This window comes from Taudactylus pleione, unplaced genomic scaffold (genome assembly GCF_031769625.1).
Source record: "Taudactylus pleione unplaced genomic scaffold, aTauple2 ptg000611l, whole genome shotgun sequence".
NCBI lineage: Eukaryota > Metazoa > Chordata > Amphibia > Anura > Myobatrachidae > Taudactylus > Taudactylus pleione.
Genome location: NW_028285013.1, coordinates 3,542,049 through 3,566,351, shown reverse-complemented (window position 1 = coordinate 3,566,351; position 24,303 = coordinate 3,542,049). Strand labels below are relative to the sequence as shown.

The window sequence follows — 24,303 nt, the reverse complement described above, 5'->3', positions numbered from 1 at the left end:
ATACTAAAACTGTGGCAAGGCATGCTGGGATGTGCAGTTCAACAACAGCTGGGGGCCAGCTTATTGCCCACCCCTAATCCATGACACTGTAGATCTTTCAACCCATAACCGGTTTTGGGACCCTGCTTGGTCAGATGGATTTTCAACCAGCACCAGTTTATAATTTTCATTACTTTTCTATCATTTTACTTTGCTGAATTTTTATTACCAAACTGGTTTGTTTAAATGCCTATCTAATAAACTTATTGTTTAAACATTTGAATATCTATAATAACATATTAGTGCATTCCCTTACATGGACTACTTTTCTCTATTGTTGTATAAATGAGTAGACCGGTGAAAGTTTTGCAAGTAGCTATTCATACAAGCTGGCGTCTCCTGGAAATGAGAACCCAGTCGCTCAGCCGGCAGAGGAAAAGTGGCTGTAATATAAGACGACCACAATGAGGCCGTGCGTTTCTGCAGGTAGAGCCGGCAGCTACGGTGACAAAGGCTTCTGCAAAAGAAATGACGTTTGGAGCTGAGCCAGGACTATCAGGTAACACAGGGTTTTAGCCTCCAAAGACAGAACGGATTCTGGGAAAAGTACAGCTTGAGACACTTCTTGTAACCTTGAAATAATCAGTTTCCCGGTGAACGTCCTAGTTACATCAGTTGTATAATCAAGAAAGAAAATAAAATAAAAAGTTTATTTTTAATCATTTTATCGGTCGGTTTTCCTGTGGTTTTCTCCAGCGCATAACATTTTTGTGCAGCGCAGTACGCATATTTCTCTGCTTAATCCAGAGGTTCCCAAACTCGGCCCTCGAGGCACCCTAACGGTCCAGGTTTTAAGGCTATCCATGGTTGAGCACAGGTGGTTAAATCAAAAAAGACTGAGGAACTCATTAAGTCACCTGTGCCCAAGCATGGTTATTCTTAAAACCTGGACCGCTCCTGATAGCGGATTGGTTGTGATCAACTGCTGTGGTCCCAACAGCAGCCCTAACAGCCAATTAAGGAGCTCTGTGGTGACACAATCACCAATGACAGTCACTGAGATCTGGCCAATCAATAGGAACTGCAGCATCAAACCACTTTGTGTTGTAAACTGTTTTTGTTTTTCCCACAAAATAAAAAGTTGTCCTCTTGCGGCAAAGAATGGAGGCGGCCAGGTTATGGGAACGCAGCCTATTATTCACCAGCATGTAGATATAACGGAGAGGCACGAGGCATAGAGCGCATTCTCCTGAAACAGCCCACAAACCAGCTGCCCTCCCTATGCGCAGGCGGACTGGTGTATTTAGACTTTTGCAGTTTGTTTAAATCATGGCGTCTGAGGGTGCACCGCATGAACAAGCTTACCAGTCCTCCGCAATGGGTGGAGCTTTCCATAATCTTCTGCCTTTTCACGTTGGCATAGGGCCGCACCAAAATGTCCTCCACATCTGAAAGTCAACAGAACCCAGGTGGTCACAAACGATAATAATATAACCGATAGACCAGCAGGCTGACTACCAGCTCCCACAATACACGCAGCGTCTATATACAGGTTGAGTCTCCCATATCCAAATATTCCGAAATACGGAATAATTTTGGCATGACTGAGATAATAAAACATTTGATTTTTGATGGTTCAATGTACACAAACTTTGTCTAAGGCACAAATTATTAAAAATATTGTATAAAATTACCTTCAGGCTCTGTGTATAAGGTGTATATGAAACATAAGTGAATTTCATTTCTGTACACAAACTTTTCTTGAGCCACAAAATTATTGAAAATATAGTATGCAATTACCTGCAGGCTGTGTGTATAAGGTGTATATAACACATAAATGCATTCTGTGTGTATATTTGGGTCCCATTCCCAAGATATTTCATTATGATATGCAAATATTCCAAAATACGGAATATTCCGTTATCCAAAATACCCCTGGTCCCAAGCATTTTGGATATGGGAGACTCAACCTGTACACCATAAGGCACAGGTTTTGAGGAGAAAAAAAAAAAACGCTCAGTGCAGCGGAGTCGCCCGAGACCTGGCGCACAGAGTAGGGCCGCTGTGAGGTGTGCCGTGCCTGGTTTATTTTTTGGAGGCGTGGCCTAATGGCAGGGGGCGTGGCCATACCGCCTAAAAGAAGTTCTAAAAAAAAAAAAATTATTTTTTGCAGAGCCGCTCTGCGTGCTCCACAGGGAGGTGCCCACCTGGGCAAATCCAGAGGGGAGGGGGGGTGCGATCGTTCTATCTTCCCTTTCTCCCCACACTGCTGCCTCTGATCAGCGACAGCAGCCTCCCTGGTCCCACTGCAGCGTGACACTGCCGCTGACAGGTAAGGGACAGGGGCTGTTTGGCGCGATCGGAGCCACAGTATAGGACAGTGTTGGCTAACCTTGACACTCCAGCTGTTGCGGAACTATATATCCCAGCATGCCCTGCCACAGTTTTAGCATGCCCTAATAGCAAAACTGTAGCAGTGCATGCTGGGTTATGTAGTTCCATAACAGCTGGAGTGTCAAGGTTAGCCAACACTGGTATAGGAGGACATATATGTACAATAACAGCAGCACATTGTAGAGAAGTTCTTCCAGCGCAGTAATGTAGCAGACTTTAGTGCGTAGATGTATTTGGACACTGGGAGAATTACTCCAATGGGATTTTGGTAATGTAGACAGTATTGATGCGTATCTAAAAATAATGGGGCACTCTGGGGGATGTTTGCGAGATATTGTATTCTGTGATTCTTTTTTAAAGGCGCACACACTATAATGTACAGATGTGTCCTCATACATCAAGCCGTGAGACGCCTGGCGCGAATGAGCCGCGCGGTGTAGCGTAGCAGCTTGTTCTTTAAATTTGCAACTTATTCGCACCTCAGATGAGGCAAAACACCGCTCAATGGATATCGGAGAGAGGCGGGGCAGCGACTAACTGCACTAAAAATAGTCTTAAATAAGTACAAAATTACAGATGACGCACAACTGAGCTTGGCGTGGGCATAGAAACCCGCAGATGCTGCAGCGTAGCACTACATATACAGATTCAGACTTAAGTGTTGCATATACAAATGAATCCGCGCAGTGTCGCTAAGCAGTTTTGTTGCACCCAATTGTTTCATTTGTACAACTTATGGTGCATACACACGATCAGATTTTTTCTTCAGATATGGACGATAACGATTTAAAAATCGTTCAGTCGTTCATATCTGAAGGAAAATCGTTCATATCTGACATGCCTGAACGATGGACGATCAACGATGCGCGTTCCCGTTTGTCAGATAACGATATCTGACATCTGATGGGTTTGCAGTCAGACTTGGACGATTCCATTCATTTTAATGCAGTCAAAAATCGTTCAATCGTTCAAAACTTTGGTCAAATCGTTCAAATCGTTCAGATCATTTAATCGTTCAGTCGTTCATCTGACAAATCTGACAAGTCTGACAAATCTGACCGTGTGTACGCTCCATAAGACACATTCTAACTAGACACTTGGTGTAAGCCAAGTCGCACGGGACCCAGCGCACCGAGAACGTCTGTTTGGCGCAACTGCAGCAATAGCGTACGAGGACACGTCTGTAAAACAGCAATAAGACCCACATTACCCATGGTCTGCGGACGTCTGCCTATGTTAGACTGAGGAATTCCTCGAAGCGTCTAATGTCTGCGGATTTCAGAAAAAGGTGGCTGAATACTGAAGGTGGTTCCGCCACTTACCCATGGTAAAGCCGCGGTAGAGCTGCAGGTAGGCAGTGAACAGCCGAGCCAGACAGGTGAGCAGTCTTCCGCTGGTCTCCCCGCCATATAGCTCGTAGCAGCAGTGAATGAGCCCAAATGACGAGCTGCCGTAGTGAGCTTTATCTAGGACCCCGCACAGCAGCTCCCCGTTTTTGATGATGACCTGGCGGAATGGAGGAGTTTGGGTAATCATCATCAATGTACAGGATTTCTAAATATCCTTACAAAAATAATAGACACGTACGGGGAAATGAGACATTCTACATAGAAGTGACACTACTGAACATCACAGCAGGGATACAAGGAGAGAAATGGTGTAGGACGTATACTGTGGCGTTATGTAATAGGTTATGTAATGAGGGCTCATTATCACCAGCGCACGGCATCTAGCTTAGTGGGGGAAATTTACGATCATGGGGCCTGATACACTAGCAAACGCAATATTGCGTACGCACGCAGCTCAACTGCGATAGCAAGCTAACCCATTGCAAACTCAGCACAATGTAAGGACGCCCACTTTACCTTACGCACATCCGTAATGTTTAGCAGAATAGCGAAACCATCGGTACAATCTAGCCTCACGCACACTTGCACAAGCCCTGGCCTAACTAAGAAATTGCTAACGTCAGCGCACGCTATGAGACCTCGCAGTGGCTAATTAATGAACGCCCCTGGTACACCTGCGTTTCCCTGACACCCCTCCCCCTGCTGTCACCACGCACAAAGGGAGTTTCCAGTCAATCACTCTGCGAGGGGTCTGCGTAGCCTCTGTGATCGCAGTCCCGACCGCAATAACTGCGCACACTGCGATGCATACGCAGTACTCAACAAACGGCAGATTGAGCGCGTGTTAGCAGCTGCCTTCCTTGCTGATTTAGGCCCATGGTGCAAAAATACTTCCAATACGGATCAGAATAATGGAAGGCAGCGGGGAGGCAGAACCCAAAGGTTGGGTGCCGTTGTAGGCAGTGGGGAGGATATGGTGGTAGAAGTGGGGGGAAGGAAAAACCCTGTTCAAGAGAGCTAACAGTCTAAAGGGGGGGAGGGGGATAGACAGGGGTGAAACACAATGTAGAGACAGTGAGCAAGGAGCGTGGGGTAGTGGGTTAGGATGAGAGCTGAAAGGCTTTGATGAAGTAGTGGGTCTTGAGAGTCTGTTTTAAACTTTGTTGAGAGGTGGAGAGTCTGATAGGGAGAGAGTACCAGAGGTAAGGAGCAGCACGGACAAAATCTTGGAGATGGGAGTGGGAAAAAATAATCAGCTGGTAATAGAGAGGCGGCATTCATGGGTGTAGCGTAGCGGGCGGGCTGGAGTGTGATGGGTCAGTGATGTAAATATAATAGGGGATTAGGTGAGGGCTTTGTAAGAGTGTGAGAAGTTTGAATTGAGTACATGAGCCCCCCCAGCAACTACACAGGGAAAAGGTGGATGATGCCGAGGTGACCATTTGTCTGTTTGCGGACGGCATCTCGCATGTTTTCTCACCGCGCATTCTCCGGACCAAGTGTACGCAACTGCGGCCAGTACAAATTTCAGTAGCATCTTCACTTGTAATGGAAGCGGGGTAACTGGGATGTAATGGGGGTTCTCACCAAGGCGAAGTTCACGGAGGGCGCTTAGACAGAGCAGCGGGCTATGCTGAGTTATGTGGCAGTATAACTACCCGCTTTAACACGTAGCTTTTACACCAAGGACAGTGATGGCGCAGGTGCGCTGCGATGAGAAGAGTTACAGATAGGGGTATGTGCACACACAATAATGAGCACAACTCTGCAAAACAGCAACTATACAGATTGAGGGCCTGATTCAGAGATGTACGTTTACTCGATGTTACCGCACATCTCCGATGGTTTGAGATCTGCGCGGGCGCAGGTGCCACACTGATCTCATTCCGCGATTTCGCTCGCCGTGCCCTGTCAATCATGCTGCGGCTGTTTGGGGGTGTGACAGGGAGCGCGTGATCAGACACGGGTGCGTCAGCTCCAGTTTTGTAGGTCCAGTGGCCGCTTCACCGGCCCCAGCAGCATGAATTTCCCGGCCATCCTGAGTAACCCAAGGACAACCGATGTTCATGTTCAGAGATGTGCATAAACATACGGCTGACAGGAGCTCAAACCTCAGCATCAGCCTCATTATGGGCCCTATTAAGTAGTAAAAAGGTTTAATGCAGTGAATAGGAATGGGAGGTGCGGATAGGCGCTACATACCTGCGACTCGCACATAGTGTCCGACTCGAAGCCCGGAGTGGCCCGGGGCGGCTCCTTCACCCACGCTTTCCCACCTATCTTCGCCTTGCCTGTGAGGTTGAGAGGGATGTGATGATCTGGTATTACGTTGATGAGTAACGTAGAAACTACCTGAGGGGACATAGAGTAGAGGAGAAAAGAATTATGGGTACTTCTCTATTCACAGCCGTCTGCACCCATAGACGCCTGGGCAAGTACAGATCCAAATACTATGTCTCAAACGGTGTAAATAGGTGTATATGAGCCAGAACAGACTGGCACATTCCGGGCTATGAAGGTCTCCGAGTCTGACAGCCATTTCCATCTTTATGGAAGGAACAAAAACAGAACATTGCCAAGAGCTAGGAAACCTTAATAGTGCTGGTGTACAATACGAATCCAGGTAGGACAATGATCCGGCTATATGAAGAAAATGCTGCCCAAGTCTGTCATAACGTCACTAGTGAATAAAAACTACTGGACTGATGCGCCCTCTGGTGGAATGTAAGTGTCACAGCAGCTGGATGGCCACGGGCTGCCAAAGAATGTTGAAACACCTGTAGCATGCAAACTATGTGGGTAATGTGCCCCCTACTGGAAATCACTAGAAACAATGCTAAGATTCATGGCACAGGAGTGACATTATAATTTAACTGTCTCCTTTTAATCTAAGAACTACATAGGGAATAATGCTGTATAAAGAACTAAACAATAATCTATATATGTATATATTATATATACACACACATTATATATATATATATATATATATATATATATATATATATATATATATATATATACACACACACACAAACACTAGTGAGGGACCCATCACCTCAGTCTGCCCCACCCTCTGATCTGTCCGCCCTCAGCCCTTCCTTCCACCGCTCCGCCCCTTGCTTATACTGCTGTTCGTACCACCACCTGCTCTGCTCCATCCCAACTTCCCCCCGCTCTGCTCTTACACTGCCATTTAGATTGGAGTCTGGACATGCCCCTCTTAAATCAAACACACTCTACACATTTTAAATCTCCCCCACGTGCAGTGCAACATAGTTTTGCCAAGGTGCAAAGTTACTTGCTCTTTTTTGCTTTGCCCCCGACTCGGAATCAGCACCATTAACGTTAATAAGGAGATTTATGTCCTTACCTTGTTAATTCCATTTCTTCGAGTTCCATAGGGGACACATGGACAACGCCGGGGTATAGGGCTGTACAGGAGGACTGGACACCAAACAGTTAATCTTTAAAAGATCTCAGAGCAGCCCTGCCTCCTTCTCCCCTATACTCCACCCCCAGGCAGGCCAGTTTAGTTAACAAGCCCAAGGTAGGAGAAAGAAACGGAGAAGGAGGACTGGCACACACACACAAATCCGAAACTCACCGCAGAGATAGACAGGGGAACCAGAAACAGAAGGAACCCCCCCCCCCCCCCCCCAAAACCAGGTGCATCAGGGTGGGCGAACTGTGGGCCTGATTCAGAGCCGGTCGCTATTTGCGCTCGCTCGTCCAGAAAATAGGGGTGGCTATTCAAATGAACCGTTCGCTGTTTGCGGTCTGTTCACGCCTCTAGGTCTGAACGAGCAAACAAAACTTGCGGTCGTTTTTTGGGAAACTACGCCCCCTGGCCGCTCGCATCCTACGTCATGTCCGCTATTTATTAGATTAATCGAGTACATCGACCAAGGTATGAACTGCTCGCTATTCTTGTGGTTGGTTTTTGCTACCACAATTTTGCGAACAGTTCTGGCTATTAAATAACCCAGTGACGTGGTCAATGACGCTGCTGCTTTAATTATGCACTCCCATAAAACGCCCGTTTTGACCTTTAAGCACGCCTGCGTTCTGATTTCCACTCCCCGTTTTAAAGCACCTTCCCCTGTTACCACCCACATACGCCTCATTCTGTCACTCAAATTAACAGGCATTCGCTATTTTGCGAGCACATGAATTTCGACCGCAATGACTGGTTCGCGCATGCGTATAACGATCCGTACGCATGCGCAGTTGGCCAAACATCGCTCGGAGCGAACGAGCTGCCGCTTACGAGTGGCTCTGAATCAGGCCCAGTGTCCTCTATGGAACTCGAAGAAAATAATTTAACAAGGCAGGAACATACATCTTATTTTCCGTAGGGGACACAGGGACAATGCTGGGGACATCCCAAAGCAATTCCTCTAAGGGAGGGGACGCTCCTGAGCAGCACTGAGAACTCTCCGCCCAAATACAGCAATCATGGAGGGGTCAAATGATAAGAACCGGACAAACGTGTACCAAAGACCACATAGCTGCCCTGCAAAGCTACTTCACCGGTGAGCTGCCCAAGAAGTACCAACCGACCTAGTGGAATGAGCAGTCACCACGGCTGGAGCAGGGTGGTCTGCCGCCGCATACGCACGGCTTATGGTCCAACAGAGCCAGTGAGCCAAAGTCTGCTTTATAGCCGGTAAGCCTTGGTTGTGAAATCCATGAAGCACAAAAAGGGAATCGGACTTAGGGAGATCCCAAGTGCTATCTACATTGATCCAAAGGGCCCACTCCAGTCCACATCCAAAGAGGACTCTTCCGGAGAAGAATCAGACTATTGAAAAGCCGGAGCCTCAATCTCCTGGTTGAACTGAGAAACTACCTTCGGAAGGTAGCCTAACCTTGTCCGAAGAACGGCCTGGTCCGAGTGAAAGACTAAAAATGGAGAGCTATACAACAACACACCCAAGTCTGACACTGTCCGGGCCGACGCAATGGCCAGAAGGAAAAGCGTTTTACACGTGAGCCATCGAAACTCCCCCCCTTATCCAAAGGCTCGAAAGGAGAAGAGTGAAGAGCCCTAAGGACTAAAGTCCCACGGAGCTCCCGGAGGAACAAAGGAAGGTTGCCCGCGGAGGACTCCCTGGAAAAAGGTCCTGACGTCAGACAGCAACGCAATCCGCCTCCGTAAAAGTACAGAGAGGGCGGAAACCAGGCCCGTCCTACAGGAATGAGAGAACCCGGGAGAGGCGAAAGGACCGAGGGTTAAGGTCACTGACTGAAACACCAAGAAATTCTCCAAACCCGGTGATAAATCCCATCTGAAGCAGGTTTGCGGGCATGGTACATGGTACTGATAACGGATATGGAAAATGGCCACCCCGCCAAAGAGACGCGCCAGATCCAGATGGAAGCACAGGCCTTGAGACAGTAGATTCGGATGGAATGGAAGACGCAGGGGATCGGCGATGTAGAGGGCCTGGAGATCCGCGTACCAAGCTCTCTACAGCCAATAGGGAGCCACGAGGATCACAGTGCCGCCGTCCAGTTTCAATTTGCGGAGGACCTGTGCAATGAGCGAGATCAAAGGGAATATGTACTCCGAACTCCCTAGGCATCCACCAGGTGAGCTCTCGGATCCCTGGTGCAAGAACCGTTTCTCGGCAGCTTGTGGTTGTGTCGAGACGCCATCAAGTCGACGTCTGGAAGGCCCCAGTGATGAACCAGAATCTGAAAAGCGTCTGAATGAAGAGACCACTTGCCTGAGTGAACATCCTGGTGGCTTAGAAAGTCCGTTTTCCAATTCTGGATTCCTGGAAAGCAGACCACCGACAGAGGCGGAAGATGGATCTCTGCCCACCTGAGAATGCGACTCACCTCCTTCATGGCGCCGCAACTGCCGCCCTGATGGGTGATGTAGGCAACAGCGGTCGCGATGTCAGACTGAACCTGGACCGGACGATGTTGGAGGAGCAGCTGCGCTAGACACAGAGCCTAAAAGGCTGCTTGGAGCTCCATAATCTTGATCGGAAGATGGCTCTCCTGAATCTTCCACCGACCATGAAAGGACTGCTGGCAGGTTACGGCCCCCCACCACCGAACGCAAGTCTGCGCGGTTAAGAAGGACCCAATCTTTCCCCAATTGACGAAGATGCTCCCTGAGGACATCCGGAGACTGAGACAGGATAAGAAGGTTGGCATAGAAGCCCGTGCCTCTCTGAGTTCCGGGCACTGGAACAATGACCTTTTCCTGGATCCGCTGGAAGGCCTGTGGAAAAGAACCGGACCAGAGGACGCCTTCGGAAGGAGAGAGCGTAGCATTGAGAAACCACCTCCCATACCTAGGCGTCCGATGTGGTCGCCAGCCAGGTCTCGGAGAAAAGCAGATGCCGGCCTCCCACACTGAGGTCGTCCCTCCGGCGGAGGCCAGCCCCATCAAGCTGCGGGCTTGTCGGCAGGCTCGGTGGTGGGACGTCTGGCAGCCCAAGGGCTTGGAGCCCTTGGAGGAAGAACCCTGGAACCTGGAGAAAGATTGGTCCATGGCCTTTCCTTGCGGACAAAAGGAGCAAAAAGAAGACGCTCGTGACCTAAGGGCCGCCACAGAAGACAGAAAGGCTGTCCTGGATGCCGCTACAGTGGCAATAATCTTGTCCAATTTAAGACCAAAGAGAATGTCCCCAGAGTAACGAAGAGCCTTCTTAGAATCAGAGGCAGTGCGCCAGGAATGAAGCCAGAGGGCTCTCCTAGCCACAACAGAGGATACTGAGGCTTTGGAGGTTAGGATACTAGTGTCAAGGTATCATCCAGAGGTATCATTAGTGTTGAGGTCATCCAGATAGGAAGCCACTTCCTTAATACGCGCCACTAAGGACAACAACTGGTTCCTGGGAGTACCAGAAGAGGGTATGCAATCGGGAAGCCGACTGCCTAAATACCGGCAGCCGGCTTCCTTACTGTCATATCCCGGCAAGGGTGAAATGCCGGGTGTCTAGATGTAGACGCCCAGCATTTCCCCGACGCCGGGAGACCGGCGCCCAGCATCCCGATCGTAGCGATGCCGGGCGCCGCGGGGGGAGGGTTAGGTTTAGGGCTCCCGGGGGTGACTTAGGGTTAGGCACCCCCCCGGGTTAGACTAGGGGGAGGGAGGGTTAGGCACCCTCGGGGGGCACTTAGGGTTAGGCACCCCCCCGGGGGACTTGGGTTTAGGCAGCGGGGAAGGGGGTGGTTAGGGTTAGGCGGTATATCATACCAATTCCCCAGAAGAGAGACCCTCCTCTAGGGTGTCCGTCCAACTGCCATAGCTGGACGTGCAATAGCACCTGCATGGGAATAAATCTCCTTGAGGAAGATTTCAAAACTTCCTACCCGTCAAGTCCTTAAGGGAGGCCGTATTAGAGATAGGAAGGGTAAAATTTTTAACTAGGCGGGCCACATGAGCGTCCACCGGGGGAGCAGACTCCCATTTGTGACGCTGTTCGACAGGGAGCGGAAAAGGAAAAGGTTGTAATGCGCTTGGAGACCTGTAAGCATCTGCTAGGAATGCTCCAAGCCTCCGCTAAGATAGCCTCCAGCTGTTCTGACTTAGGGAACTCTACCGAAACCAGCTTTTGTCGCTTGAAAACTGGAGCCTTAGACATAGGGGCCGGTTCCTCATTCCTCTGCAGAACCAGTTTAACCGCCTTAATCAAGGCCTCTACATCCACTTGAGATGAGGATTCCTCTGGACAGATGAGGCTTCCACATCTGAAGCAACAGACCCGACCGTCTGAGGAAACTTCAGAATCCGAAGCATAGGTTGATTGAGGGGTAGTATCTTCTCGCCTGGATGGTTCTCGTTTGGAAGTACGGTCCTTATCCAGAATCTGCTGGAAGGAGGCGGACACCTGCGCCAAACCCTGAAGTGACTGGTAGAAGAAACTCATCCATGGAGGTTCTGAACCAGGTGGCTGCAGATTAGACTTCAGAACCGCAGCAGGATGGAGCCCCGTCAGAGGGAAAGCTGTCAAACGGACAACAAGCTGCGTCATTACCTGTGACAGCGAGGCAGCCCAAGCTGGCTCCTAGTGGCTGTGGATGGACCTTCTTGTTGAGCATCTGTGCAGCACTGGACACAGAGACCATCCTGCACTGGATCCTGCAGGGAGAGACCAACAGTTAAAGATCTACAGGTGCGTAAAACAGGAGCTTGCATCTCCTTAGACACCTCTGGAAGACATAGTACAATCCGAGGCAATCCCCAAAAACAAGGCTGTAGTAACAGTTGTGTGCAACAAGGGGAAGGTGCAATGAATGTAAAAGCCGCACAAGTAATAACAAGTGGGGCGCAATAAAGGGGGCACAGTGAACCCCCTCACCCTGTTAATACAAGGGTTAACTGCCAGCACACAGATACTGTACAGTGTTAAACAGGACAAAAAAAATATGACAGGCAAAGGAATAGAAAAGAAAATAACTTTCTATAAGATCAAGAACACAGTACATTCAATGCAAAATATTATAATGGGACGTAAGTGCTCAACTGTACAAGCTCCAGTCGGCTGGAAGGCTAAACTGTGTAACCTGACCTGGAGTGAGGTATACAGGGAGACTAGGAGCCCAGCACTCCAGAGATCAAGCTGCAGCCGGCTAATGTATAGAAAATGGCTCATCGTCTCTTGTGGGAGGGAGAGGGACTGTACCAGGTGCTGGTTGAGGAGCTAACGGGGACAGCACACCTCCCCCTACTGACATGGATCCCCTAGGAGAAATGGCCAATTAGCAGTGACCCGTTACTGTAAGCCCTGGTGGTCCAGTGGGAGTGTGGACAGCCCGGCCCCCCATTGTGTCAAAGACCCACCGGCGGTCTCCAGTGCCAGCGGGTGAAGCAGCCTTACTTTGTGCTCCTCACGGGGTCCGGCTGCTGCCCTCTGTGCTTGTGGTGGACCTGGCTGAGGTCACTGACGCGGTCGCCAGCGCAGTTGATGGAGAGGCAGCGCAGAGCATCCTATAGGACGCTCTGCAGTGCCCACTCAAATAAAGTAAAATGAAAGAAAATAAAGATTAAAGGCTACAACGGAATCCCTGCTACAGCGTGCCCCGCTCCTGCCGGCACCAAACTTAAACTGGCCTGCCTGGGGCTGGGGTATAGGAGAGAAGGAGGCTGGGCTGCTTCGAGTTCTTATAAAGATTAACTGTTTGGTGCCCAGTCCTCCTGTACAGCGTTGTCCCTGTGTCCCCTATGGACAAGAAGAAGAAAATCATGTCATGTGTTCATACTGTTGCACTTGCCTCACAGTGGGAGAATCTCCATGTTCGCCAACAAGTATAAGGGCAACGTGCAGGCAGGCAGCCTGGGGCAGTCCATCAGCAGTCAGAGTGCTACAGTTACCCCAAAACAGTTCTCCGACGATTATTTATCTTACCTGCTTTCCTGTCCATAGTCTGCATGGTTTCACAATTGCTGGTGGAAGAGTTTTGACGCGGCCTCGCTTATCGGTCAGCCCTCTGTATACCAGCTCCATGTACTGTTCTCTAGTAAAGAAACAGCCACGGATAGTCATTCTCGCCCCAGACACCATGTGATCTTGGATCAGGCCGGCTAAGGGCGTCCCATCCTTGGAGAAAGACGGAAACAGAATAGGATTAGCGATTCTCTGACAGGAGAACAAAAACTGAAAAGCATCAATTCAAGAACAGCTGAATGGATCTGCTACAATAGAAAGGGCCATCTCTAGATTCATTGCTGGCGTTTCCCCTCAGATGCCTCAGTGGATGGAATGGTGGCCCTCAAACCAATACAGTTTTTGACGTCGGCTGGGAGATAGTACCTTGGGCACTAAGTACTGCTCATCAGTACACGCTATGGTGTAGGCCTCAGCCCGGCCTAGCTCGCTTTGTGGAAAGTGAGCGTTCATTTCATCTCCGTCAAAGTCGGCGTTGTAGGCCTTGCAGTTGGCGTAGTGCAGTCTCAGTACTTTTTCCCCCGGGAGGACACGGGCCTTGTGAGCCTGGATGGACGGCCTGTGCAGCGTAGGCTGGCGGTTGAGTAACAGGACGTCTCCATTCTTAACATGGCGGTACACCTGTAGTTACATAGAGAAGCAGAACATGTATGTAGAAGCCGTGCATACAACATGTAAGGTTCAACTATATTTGCTTCACTGTAATCCGTAGCAAATTATCTGTAAGATAGCTAAATACCAAACAGTGGGTCTCTTGGCTTGCAAATAGCATGATTCGATTTACTAAAACACTGCAGACTGGTGCTAATGGATACCAAATCATATTTGTCAAGTAAAAAGAAAAAAAAGTTGCAAAAACATTTGTGCCTACCCAAATTTAAAGAATGAATCACCAAATAATGTTTTCAGTCTTACATCTACTTTTACGCGGACTCTGCAAAGCAATTAACGCCAGTATGCAAATCACAGTGCAACATTGTTGTTACTACAGAGCGAGCTTACACAGAACATTAGCCTGACAAGTATGCCACTAGTAATACCAGACAAGGCATTAAGGTGGTAAAGTGCCATATTCCGTGGTATACAGCTGGGCCATTTGAGTCTTACAGGAGATGTGATCCAGTCTCTGGGAACCTTTCCCCGCAGTTTCCTCCAGGGTAATTCCTTGAACAGACTTTACCAGTCAGTTGTCTCTGGAGCTTGCTTAGCCCCAGGCAATGGTACTGAGATACTGTGTACTATCTCACTATCTCAGCCGTTCTAAGGGGGTCATTCAGATCCGCTCGCGAGCGGCAGTACGCTCGCAAGCGGGTCGATGTTCCCCACTGTGCATGCTGTCGCTCCGGGTCTCGCACCAAAGGGGGCGTGCTGTCGATGTTGATTGACAGCACGCCCCCTTTGGTGGGCGTGCCGGGGGCGTGCCTGCCAGATGGAGGCGTTCCCATGGGAACGCCTACCATCTGAAGCCGGCCCCACTGACATCACTAGTGATGTCAGTGGGAGTGATTTTGGCTCTGATAGAGCCAAAATCACTCCAGGGCTTGCGGCAGCTAGACCCTACCGCAGGGTCTCCGTCTCAAGCCCGATGGTCGCAATGGTCAAGACCATCGCGACCATCATCATGGACGCTCGCTATAGCTGTGGGTGGTAACCCACAGCTATGCGAGCGTCCATGAGGACGCTCCAAAAAAAGGTAGGAGGGCCCTGATTCAGAGCGAGCGCTCTGGTCAGAGTGTTCAGCTCTGAACCAGGCCCTAAATACTGACCTGACTGATCTCAACTAAAGCAACAACTGTTTTAAGAGTGATGGGGAGATTTAGCAGACATCTCATTTAAAGCTGCACTACCAGCCAGGACAGTAAGGGGGCCTCTGTCAGCAGCCAGTGTCCTGACTTCAGGGGCGAGAGAAGCTGATTAAAGCGATGCACCAGACTCTAGCTATTGGGAGGGAGGGACCAGCTTTCCTGGGTCACAACGCAGCCTTAATGCTGGGTGCCTTACAATGTACATAAACAAATAGGTGAACAAGAAGCCAGTGACTTAAGCCGCATATCCACTACACGATTAATGAATGATAACGACATCATTATCAATTGTTCATTATATCGGTCAGTGGATATCGAGCCCACACTGAACGATATATCGTTCAGTGTGGGCATCTTCCCTCATCCCCGGACCTGCAAAACCTAACGATATCGTCAGGTTGGACAGCAGGTTCGGGACGATGAGCGACGGAGCCAACGACCAGCGGAAGCGCGCATCACTGGTCCTTGGCGGCATATCCATTGCACGATATTGCGGCGATGAATGATATCGTTCACATGGTCCAATTTATCGTGTAGTAGATGTACTGTAAAGGCGTATAATACAATGCAGGACAATGACATGCTTTATATTAGGGATGTGCAGGCTCGGATAGGTTCGAGTTTGCACGTGGAGTTCGGATTTTTCCCTCCAAAAAAACGGAACTCAGAAAGAGGCAAAACGTCATCTTGCATGGATGAACATCATCATTCCTGGACTTTTGTCCAGGAATGATGATGTTCGTCCATGCAAGATGACGTTTTGCCTCTTTCTGAGTTCCGTTTTTTTGGAGGGAAAAATCCGAACTCCACGTGCAAACTCGAACCTATCCGAGCCTGCACATCCCTACTTTATATACATTGCTGCATTGTACGTCATAGTTCATAATGTGCTGGGGTGGCTACCCAAATAGGACAAAAAATCCTTACAAAAATAGAAAACAATTCCAGGGGTGCACTCACCAGTCTTCATACAAAAAAAAAAATTTTTTTAAATTGTGAAAATGTTATTCCATATCAATACAGAGCAGCATCGACGTTTCAGTCTTGTGCATGGACCATTGTCCGTGCACAGGACCGAAACGTCGATGCTGCTCCGTATTGATATGGAATAAACATTTTTTGCATGAAGACTGGTGAGTGCACCCTTGGAATTGTTTTATTTTATATTTAAAAAATGTTTTTTATATATATATATCTTTGTGATTGTCGTCTCTTTGTATGCCTGTTTGTTTTAGATATATATGGGTATAAAGAAAATGACTGCACAAATGAGCGTGAGGGTTATATCATCAGTGCTAAGGATCTAGAATATAGAATGTTACATAGGGCGAGAGGACTGCTATCACAAGGACAAGGTATGTATTGTGATGAATGGTATGAACCATGAGAGCAGAGATGAACGTGCCGGGTGGTAGTCTATATAGCGACCATCCTAGACAAGGAAGATGGATTCTGCCAATATCGGGTGGGGAAAAACATTACAGGTTTTGGGAAGAAATCAGAGATCAAAACAAACAAACAAATGAAGGAAAGAAACTTCTACACAACACTCACGACTTTGGCAGCCAGTCTCTGTGTGCCAGTGGACGGAGTGAGCAGCTGCTTAGCAATGGCTTCCCGCTGTACAAGGTTAGAGGGATTCAATATCGTGCGAGACCCGTCCTCATTAACCACAATGGAGGCCCCAGGGTGGACGTTGGGGCCATTTATCACGGCTTGCCTCAATTCCTGCACGTTCCAGGAAGTGACAGGCTGCGGATAGGTCAGCTTGGTGGCGAATACCTAAAAGAAAACAAGAAGATGATAATATTTGAGTTACAATAATGACGCTATATACTAATTAAATGGTCATCTTCAATGGTACCTAAGTCATAGAGAGTGTGGGGTGAGATTCCAATGACTAGATTGTTGACCGGTATCCACACTAGATACATACCATAGGAATTCCAATCTCATTGGTACTGATGTACATGTCCGGGCAGATGACGGAACGCGCAGCATAATCCACGCGTTTTCCCATCATGTGTTTCCTAAACAGACCGTCTTTCTTCTCTAGAAGCTATGTGAAAAGCAGAAAGGTTTATGCTATCACTACGCAGTCTGCTCCATACAGGGAAAATAGGGTTACTTGCAGAATATAAAGAAATCACTGCGATATTAAAACCTCAAATGAAAGTAGTAAGAAAGCGACTTCGAGTTTGTTTTGAATTAATCTACAGTAAACTCTAATTGCGGTTGCGGGACAGATTTTCACAGAAATACCAACATGCACAGTGAGAGTAAGGTCGCACATCCACTAGCAGATATTAATGGACGACTGAACGATAATGACATCGTTATCGTTCAGTCGTCCATTAATCGTGCATGAATCGAGCACTAAAATGTCGGAAATGACCAGCGATGTGCGCTTGCGCTGGCCGTTTCCGACATCAACCGACGTCCGAACATGCCGGTCAAATCTGACGATAACGACAGATTGTCCATGTTCGGGGATGATGGAGGGTGCTTGCACTGAGCGACTAATCGTTCAGTGTAGGGGATGAGGAACAACTGTACGATTACAATGTCGTACTCGTACTGTCTTCCCTGGGTCGCGTAGTGGATACGCACCTTAGCTTTCCAATGAGTAAACCGAGCTGCTGTAACATTGGAGGATGGGGGAGACAGCGCCGAAAGTTTACAATTAGTTTTAAAATTAAATAGAAAGCAAAGCAACTATTTGACAATGATATAGATCAAAGGTTGTGTATCAAAAAGCTGAATATTTTCAGTGTAACTACAGTCTTTATACTTGACCTAAAATACCCATCTCGCTCTATTTTATGCCTTTGCTAGAATTCCCCTTTTTATGAGGGATGTGATCTTAGACCCTAAGCAGGCAGGCAATGAATGACTGACTACCTGGCAGACTTGTGGGTGGATTCTTTGATTCATACACAGAGCATGCCCAGTGATGTCAGAGTAACCCAGATGTCTGCATGCTCTGCTTTGTGACCCGTGTCATATCCCATTAGGGAACTATCCTACAGCGACTGTGCAAAATCACGGTAACAATGAACAATCTATGTTACTGTAAGTCTCACATATAAGGATTTAGTGGCCCTTTAACCACAGTCTCTTTCATCTTGTTTGGCTCCAATGTACAATATAGAGAATGATCACTTAAAGTGATGCAGCAGCAATGTATGGCTGCAACGGGTTTTAAAGTACAATTTAGTAATAGAGAGACCGGACAACTGGCTGCACAATACCTGTATACTGTGTCCCACAGCGCAGAGCAGGACGAATCAGCTGTACGCAAAGCGAAGAAGACTATCGGACAATACAAACCTGCCGAACGCCAGGGAACTTCTCGGTCATCAGTTTGTCCATGTCGCTATCAAACACAATGTTCACGTGAGCCTGGAGCCGGACCCAGGAGTTGTACAGTTTGTCGGTGAGCGACTTCCCGGACAGCGCGGGCAAGAAGGAGCGATCAATGGTTTGCACGGGTTCAGCCTGTTCCTGGAAAACACACACAGTACAGACAGGAAGGAGAGAGATTTACATACAGCGACTGAACCCTGCAGTATAAGCACAGCGAGTCAGAGATCCAGATAGCCGTCATCTTACCAGGCTGGTTTCAGTCTCTTCGTCAGGTGGGGTCTTGCTCTGCTCCTCCGCCATCACTGCCAGCAGCTTCTGGATCACCGATATGTCTTTCAAGACGGCCTGCAGATTAACAGTCTGCCCGTTGGTGAACATCTGATCCGCCAGGCGATTGACAGGTCGGTAACTATGAAAACAGGAGAGTCCGTGATAACGCTGGCACAGGAGGGGTTAAGCGAAATTAAGTCCACTACAAAAGTCCAGGAATGATGATGTTTGTCCATGCAAGATGACGTTTTGCCTCTTTCTGAGCTCCGTTTTTTTGGAGGGAAAAATCCGAACTCAACGTGCAAACTCGAACCTATCCGAGCCTGCACATCCCTACTGCAAACATGGTTGACCACAGGTTTTGTTTTGGTTTTTCGGGTTTTTGGGGGAAGAAGGTGGGGGGTCATTAACGGTGGGGCTCTTTAATGCGTTGAAACAGGACAGAGCTATAAGCCCATCATTTCAGCCTCATCTGTGGGGAGATGGGTGTAGTAGGTATTACATGGCCGGCGGTTCAAATCCTGACAGCGGAAGCCCGGTAGGGGTGAAGATCCAGATTGCTAAATAAGGTAAGTATCGCTATCCTAATTCCCCCTGCTAACTTCCCCCCCAAGTGTCTAACCCTAACCCCCCCCTTTCCCGCAGCCTAAACCTAAGTCTCCCAGGGAAGTGCCTAACCCTAACCTTCCCCCTCGGGGTGCCTAACCCTAACCACCCCTTCCCCTAGCCTAACCTTAAGTCCCATTCCGGGAGCCCCTAACCTAACCCTCCCCCTCCACGCCTGGCTTACCGTCATTCGGTAAGCCGGGCGTCGGGCTCCCGGCGTAGGTCTAATGACAGGCATCGGGATTTCGAAGCCTGTCATTAGTACTTTGCCGGGATTAGACAGTCGAGAAGCCGGCGGTCGGTATTTAGACCGTTGGCTTCCTGACTACATCCCGGGGAGATCTATCAAACCTTGGAAAGAGATAAAGTGGTGAAGATGCCCAGAGCATCCAATCAGCTTCTACCTGTCATGTTATGGACTTTGCTAGGTAAGTGATAGCTGATAGGTTGCTATGGGAAACTTCTCTGCTTTATTTCTCAGAAGTTTTATAAGTCTCCCTTTAGGTCTCATCAGGACTGAACACTTTAAGTGGAACATCTCACTAATAAAAGAAAACTTGCACCTGCATTTCAATTATTTCACGCAAGTAGCTCTTGTAACCACAGCTTGCCAAGGAGCCAGCTCTGTAATTTAAATGCGTGAAATGCATGTCTGTAGTATATTATATAGTATATTAGAGACACAGAAATGGCGCACGCATCAGTTGCGGTGAATGCAAATATATAAAAAAACACTGGGCAGAAAGATTAAAGCTGATGACAGCGATCGCCTTCCCCAACAATTATCTCCAATCAGCCAGCTGACAGGTGACCTCTGTAATACCCGCGTGACTGACTGACCACACTAACCAACCCCCACGTGAGCCAGCCACTTAGTGCCAACGGGCTAGATCTGGGCAAGTCAACCATCTATAAAGTATGGACAAATTTGGGATGGATTACCACACTTGCGCTGAGCCGCGGCATAAGGCAGTGTACGGCCAGCACTGAGCTATCTAGGAAGCGTGGAGGAGGTGTATAGTTACCGAGCCGGAGGGACCACCACAAGGTCTAGGAAGAATTTCTCTGGAGAGAAGCTCTGGCCGATGTCAAGTCCAGAAAACAGGCATTGCAGGAAGAAACCTGGGAGTGCAGAAAACACGTCGCGTAAGAGACAGCACACTACGCAGCAGCATATTATACTATATTATCTACTGAACAAAGAGGATGTGATCCAAAGATTCCGTGAGTATTAAAGTGGTGAACAAAAGCTCTGGGGGAGATGGACTACAGTCACCAGCAGGCCCTTAATGTGTAGGCATGTTTGCTGGGACTTGTAGGCCACCTGCAATGATTGTCAACCATTTATAAACCATTAACCCAGCACCTACCCACCATCAGGGGTGCTGGGAATATCCCTAAGCTTTCAGCCCAAAGCCGGTTATCCCTTTGGTGATTCCATCTATGGTGATGACACAATGGAAGGGAGACCCCATGTTACATGTCTCCCCGCTATAGCGTTACCCCTTCCCCTTGACTAGTTCAGCCCGGTGCTGGTCTTTGGAAAATAGGGGGAACCACACGCAGTTTTTTCCCCCCCAATTTTCCAATGCCAGCCCAGGCGGTGAGATCTGGGGCTGGTTATGAATTTGGGGGGAGACTACAAGCATTTTTATTTTTTTAACTATTTCACTGCTTCTGGCCTGGACGCTTTCACAGGCGTCTGAGCCGAAGGCAGCTTTTAGCGGCGTCTGCTTTTTTGACAGCAGCTGTGTCTTTTTATTATTGGCTGTTGACATGTTGGTTGTGTCTGCATTTTGAGCCGGTCGACATTTATTTATTGTCAACATTTCCACTGTGTCTACATTTTAACGGTCGACCTTATATCCATGTTGACCTTTTGGTTGTCGGCACTTTGGCAGTCTACATTTTGACATGACATGCACCCGTTCAAATAGCAAGTAAAGCTGATCTTGGGCATTAAAATATACTACTGCACCACAATGTGAATTACGGAGCTAAAGATAGAAACATTGAGATCATTTTGTGCATATTCTATGTCACTAAATTTCTCTCTTAAAATAATTTTTCGTTTTGGGTGAAGTTTAGGGAAATGCTATTTTTGCAAGGCTCTGTCTTAGGTCCTTTGCTATTCTCAATCTATACCACCTCTCTTGGCAAACTAATCCGCTCTTTTGGATTTCAGTACCATCTGTATGCGGATGATACTCAAATCTACCTATCCTCTCCAGATTTATCACCATCTGTATTGGTCCGTGTCACTGAATGTATTTCTGCCATTTCATCTTGGATGTCATCTCGCTACCTGAAACTTAATATTTCTAAAACAGAATTAATTATATTTCCACCGGCCAATAACAGTTACCAATCTGATCTCTTTATCACTGTTGATAACTCAACAATCTACCCCACCCCACAAGCTCGCTGCCTTGGTGTCATCCTTGATTCTCAACTGTTCTTTGTTCCCCACATTCAATCTGTCTCAAAATCATGTTACATACATCTAAAAAACATATACAAAATTCGACCATATCTCACACAAGACACTGCAAAAACTCTAATCCATGCACTCATTATTTCCCGCATTGACTATTGCAATAGTCTCCTTACTGGTCTTCCCAAAAACAGGCTATCGCCATTACAATCCATTATGAATGCAGCTGCAAGGCTTATCTTCCTTGCCAAACGTTCATCGTCTGCTGCCCCGCTCTGTCAGTCCCTCCATTGGTTGCCGGTTTTCTACCGTATTCAATACAAAATACTGTTACTTACACATAAGGCCATTAACCGAATTACACCAACATACATCTCTTCACTCATCTCAAAATATCTCCCAATCCGACCTCTCCGCTCAGCACAAGATCTGCGTCTCTCATCCCCGTGCATTACTTGCTCCCATTTACGGTTACAGGACTTTCTTCGGGCTGCACCCACTCTATGGAATGCCTTACCACACACAATAAGACTTACCTCTACTCTTCAATCCTTCAAGCGTTCCCTGAAAACTCACCTCTTCAGACAAGCTTATCAGATTCCAGAACCGACCACATAACCTTCATATCTTCCATGTCTTATTACATTCCCTCTCACAGTCCACACATAACCTCACATATTGTCTTTCTTTCACATACTCCTGACATTTTGCTGACATTCCTGTGTGACTGGATCATGCAGCACACCAAGAAACTCTGCGTTCTGGCCGGACCAAATTGCAATATATATAGCACCTATCCTTGTGTATCAATGCCTATTTCCCTATAGATTGTTAGCTTGCAAGCAGGGCCCTCTTACCTCTATGTCTGTCTGTTATTACCCTGTTTTGTTCTATCAATGTTTCCAATTGTAAAGCGCAACGGAATATGCTGTGCTATATAAGAAACGGTTAATAAATAAATAAAAAAATTTTTTTTTACAAAAACAGAATGGGGGGGGGGGGGGGGGGGGATGGGAATGGTGGAACCCCAGACTCATTGTGACCCCAGCAGATAGTGTAAGGAATGTAGCTGGTAGGTAAACGTTTGAAATTGTTTGAATTGTTTGTTGCAGTGCTGCCCAGGACCAACACTGGGGGATGAGCTCAGCTCCAACTTATTCTTTAATGTCATCACCTAAGAGCTATTTATTACAAATCCTTTTATCTTTTCTATGGTGATGATTTTGGATTAAGCATGAAGAGGGGAAAGTACAGAAGCCTGCCTCCGAGCGTTCAGTCTCCTGGGTAACAAGTGCTCTGAGCAGATAGCTGTAAAGGGAATAAATGTGCAATAGCTTTAATATGTTCCTTTTGTCTCATATTGGCAGCCATTTAACAAATGGCTATTATCTATAGCACTGGTTCTCAACTCGGTCCTCAGGAACCCCCAACAGTGCATGTTTTCCAGGTCTCCTCACAAAATCACAAGTGAAATAATTAGCTCCACTTGTGGATCTTTTAAAATGTGTCAGTGATTAATGAATTCACCTGTGCACCTGCTGGGTGACCTGGAAAACATGACCTGTTTGGGGTCTTGAGGACTGATTGAGAACCACTGATCTATAGGACAGGCCACTTGCTGTTTGTGATGGAAGGGCGGGAAATACTCCATGACATTTTAATTTTACAAGAGCCTGACAGGAAGTTGGAGGGGGGGGGGCGTCTGTGGGGTCTATTTACAGTGTTAGGAGACAGAGTGAAAAGTGATAAGAAAGTGATAAGGTGCCAACCAATCAGCTCCCAACTGTCATCTCAGGCTGTGTTTGAAAAATGAGCTGATTGGCTGACACCTTATCACTTTTCACTCTGTCTCCTAACACTGCTTAGTAAATAGACCACTGTATTTGTTAATATTATGAATATCACTATCCGCCAAAATACATTTTCCAAGACAACAAGCTATGATGTACAAGTAATCACTACCAGCGCCTTAACCTGTTTGCTGTATGCAGCATCCAAAATGGAGGACGAACTCTGATAAATAACTACTCTGGAAACTAACTGATGACAACATTCCAGTACTCACATACCTTCATTGGAGTATGGACAATCACATATGCTTCTGGAGTGTTTATTTACCAGAGGGCCTCCTCCATCTTGGATTCGGAGATTGGAATTAGTTAAATGCAAACGTGCAACTACCCAAAAGCAAGGGATCATATATTTGCTTTCACAGCCTTACTCTTTCTAGATGACTGAAAATGAACTGTGGATTGGTTGCTCTCAGCTAATATAAATTGCACCGGTTCCTTTAATTATATTTAAGCCCCTCCTGCTGAGCTCCTGATAGACATAAAGCATTACCCTCATTTTCCCAGAGGGCCTCTATGTGCTCCTTTGTAGTGTTGGGTGTCAGGTAGCCTCGTTTACTTAACTCCATGCTTTCAATCTCTGGAAAAGAAAAGAAAATATAGCTGACATTCTTGGCCATGTAAATTCAGGAGGATAATATTCCATGATTATTATAATTTAACATAAGGTAGAATGATGGCTACGATGGCAGATACAGACCCTTCCATAACACAATACATCCTACTTCACATATGATAAAGAATTACTGGAATAAGACAATAGCTAATACCTTAGAAACAGCAGTGTGTCAGGGAGCGGAGACTATAGCATTGTTAATGTAATTATTGTTATACAGCGCT

The 24,303-nt window shown here is 47.4% G+C and overlaps 1 protein-coding gene across 1 annotated transcript in view; it reads right to left on the bottom strand.

Moving 5' to 3' along the window:
• The window catches only part of POLR1A (RNA polymerase I subunit A), a 102,901-nt gene that overhangs the window by 58,888 nt on the left and 19,710 nt on the right, over window positions 1–24,303 (bottom strand). The window contains exons 7-17 of the mRNA XM_088454281.1: window positions 23,957–24,043; window positions 20,205–20,301; window positions 18,550–18,712; window positions 18,268–18,441; window positions 16,874–16,996; window positions 16,492–16,719; window positions 13,499–13,753; window positions 13,094–13,285; window positions 5,925–6,074; window positions 3,696–3,879; window positions 1,345–1,427 (exon numbers count right to left, since the gene is read on the bottom strand). Of these exons, the coding sequence (XP_088310407.1) occupies window positions 1,345–1,427; window positions 3,696–3,879; window positions 5,925–6,074; window positions 13,094–13,285; window positions 13,499–13,753; window positions 16,492–16,719; window positions 16,874–16,996; window positions 18,268–18,441; window positions 18,550–18,712; window positions 20,205–20,301; window positions 23,957–24,043 (1,736 nt within the window). The remainder of the gene's footprint in view (window positions 1–1,344; window positions 1,428–3,695; window positions 3,880–5,924; window positions 6,075–13,093; window positions 13,286–13,498; window positions 13,754–16,491; window positions 16,720–16,873; window positions 16,997–18,267; window positions 18,442–18,549; window positions 18,713–20,204; window positions 20,302–23,956; window positions 24,044–24,303) is intronic.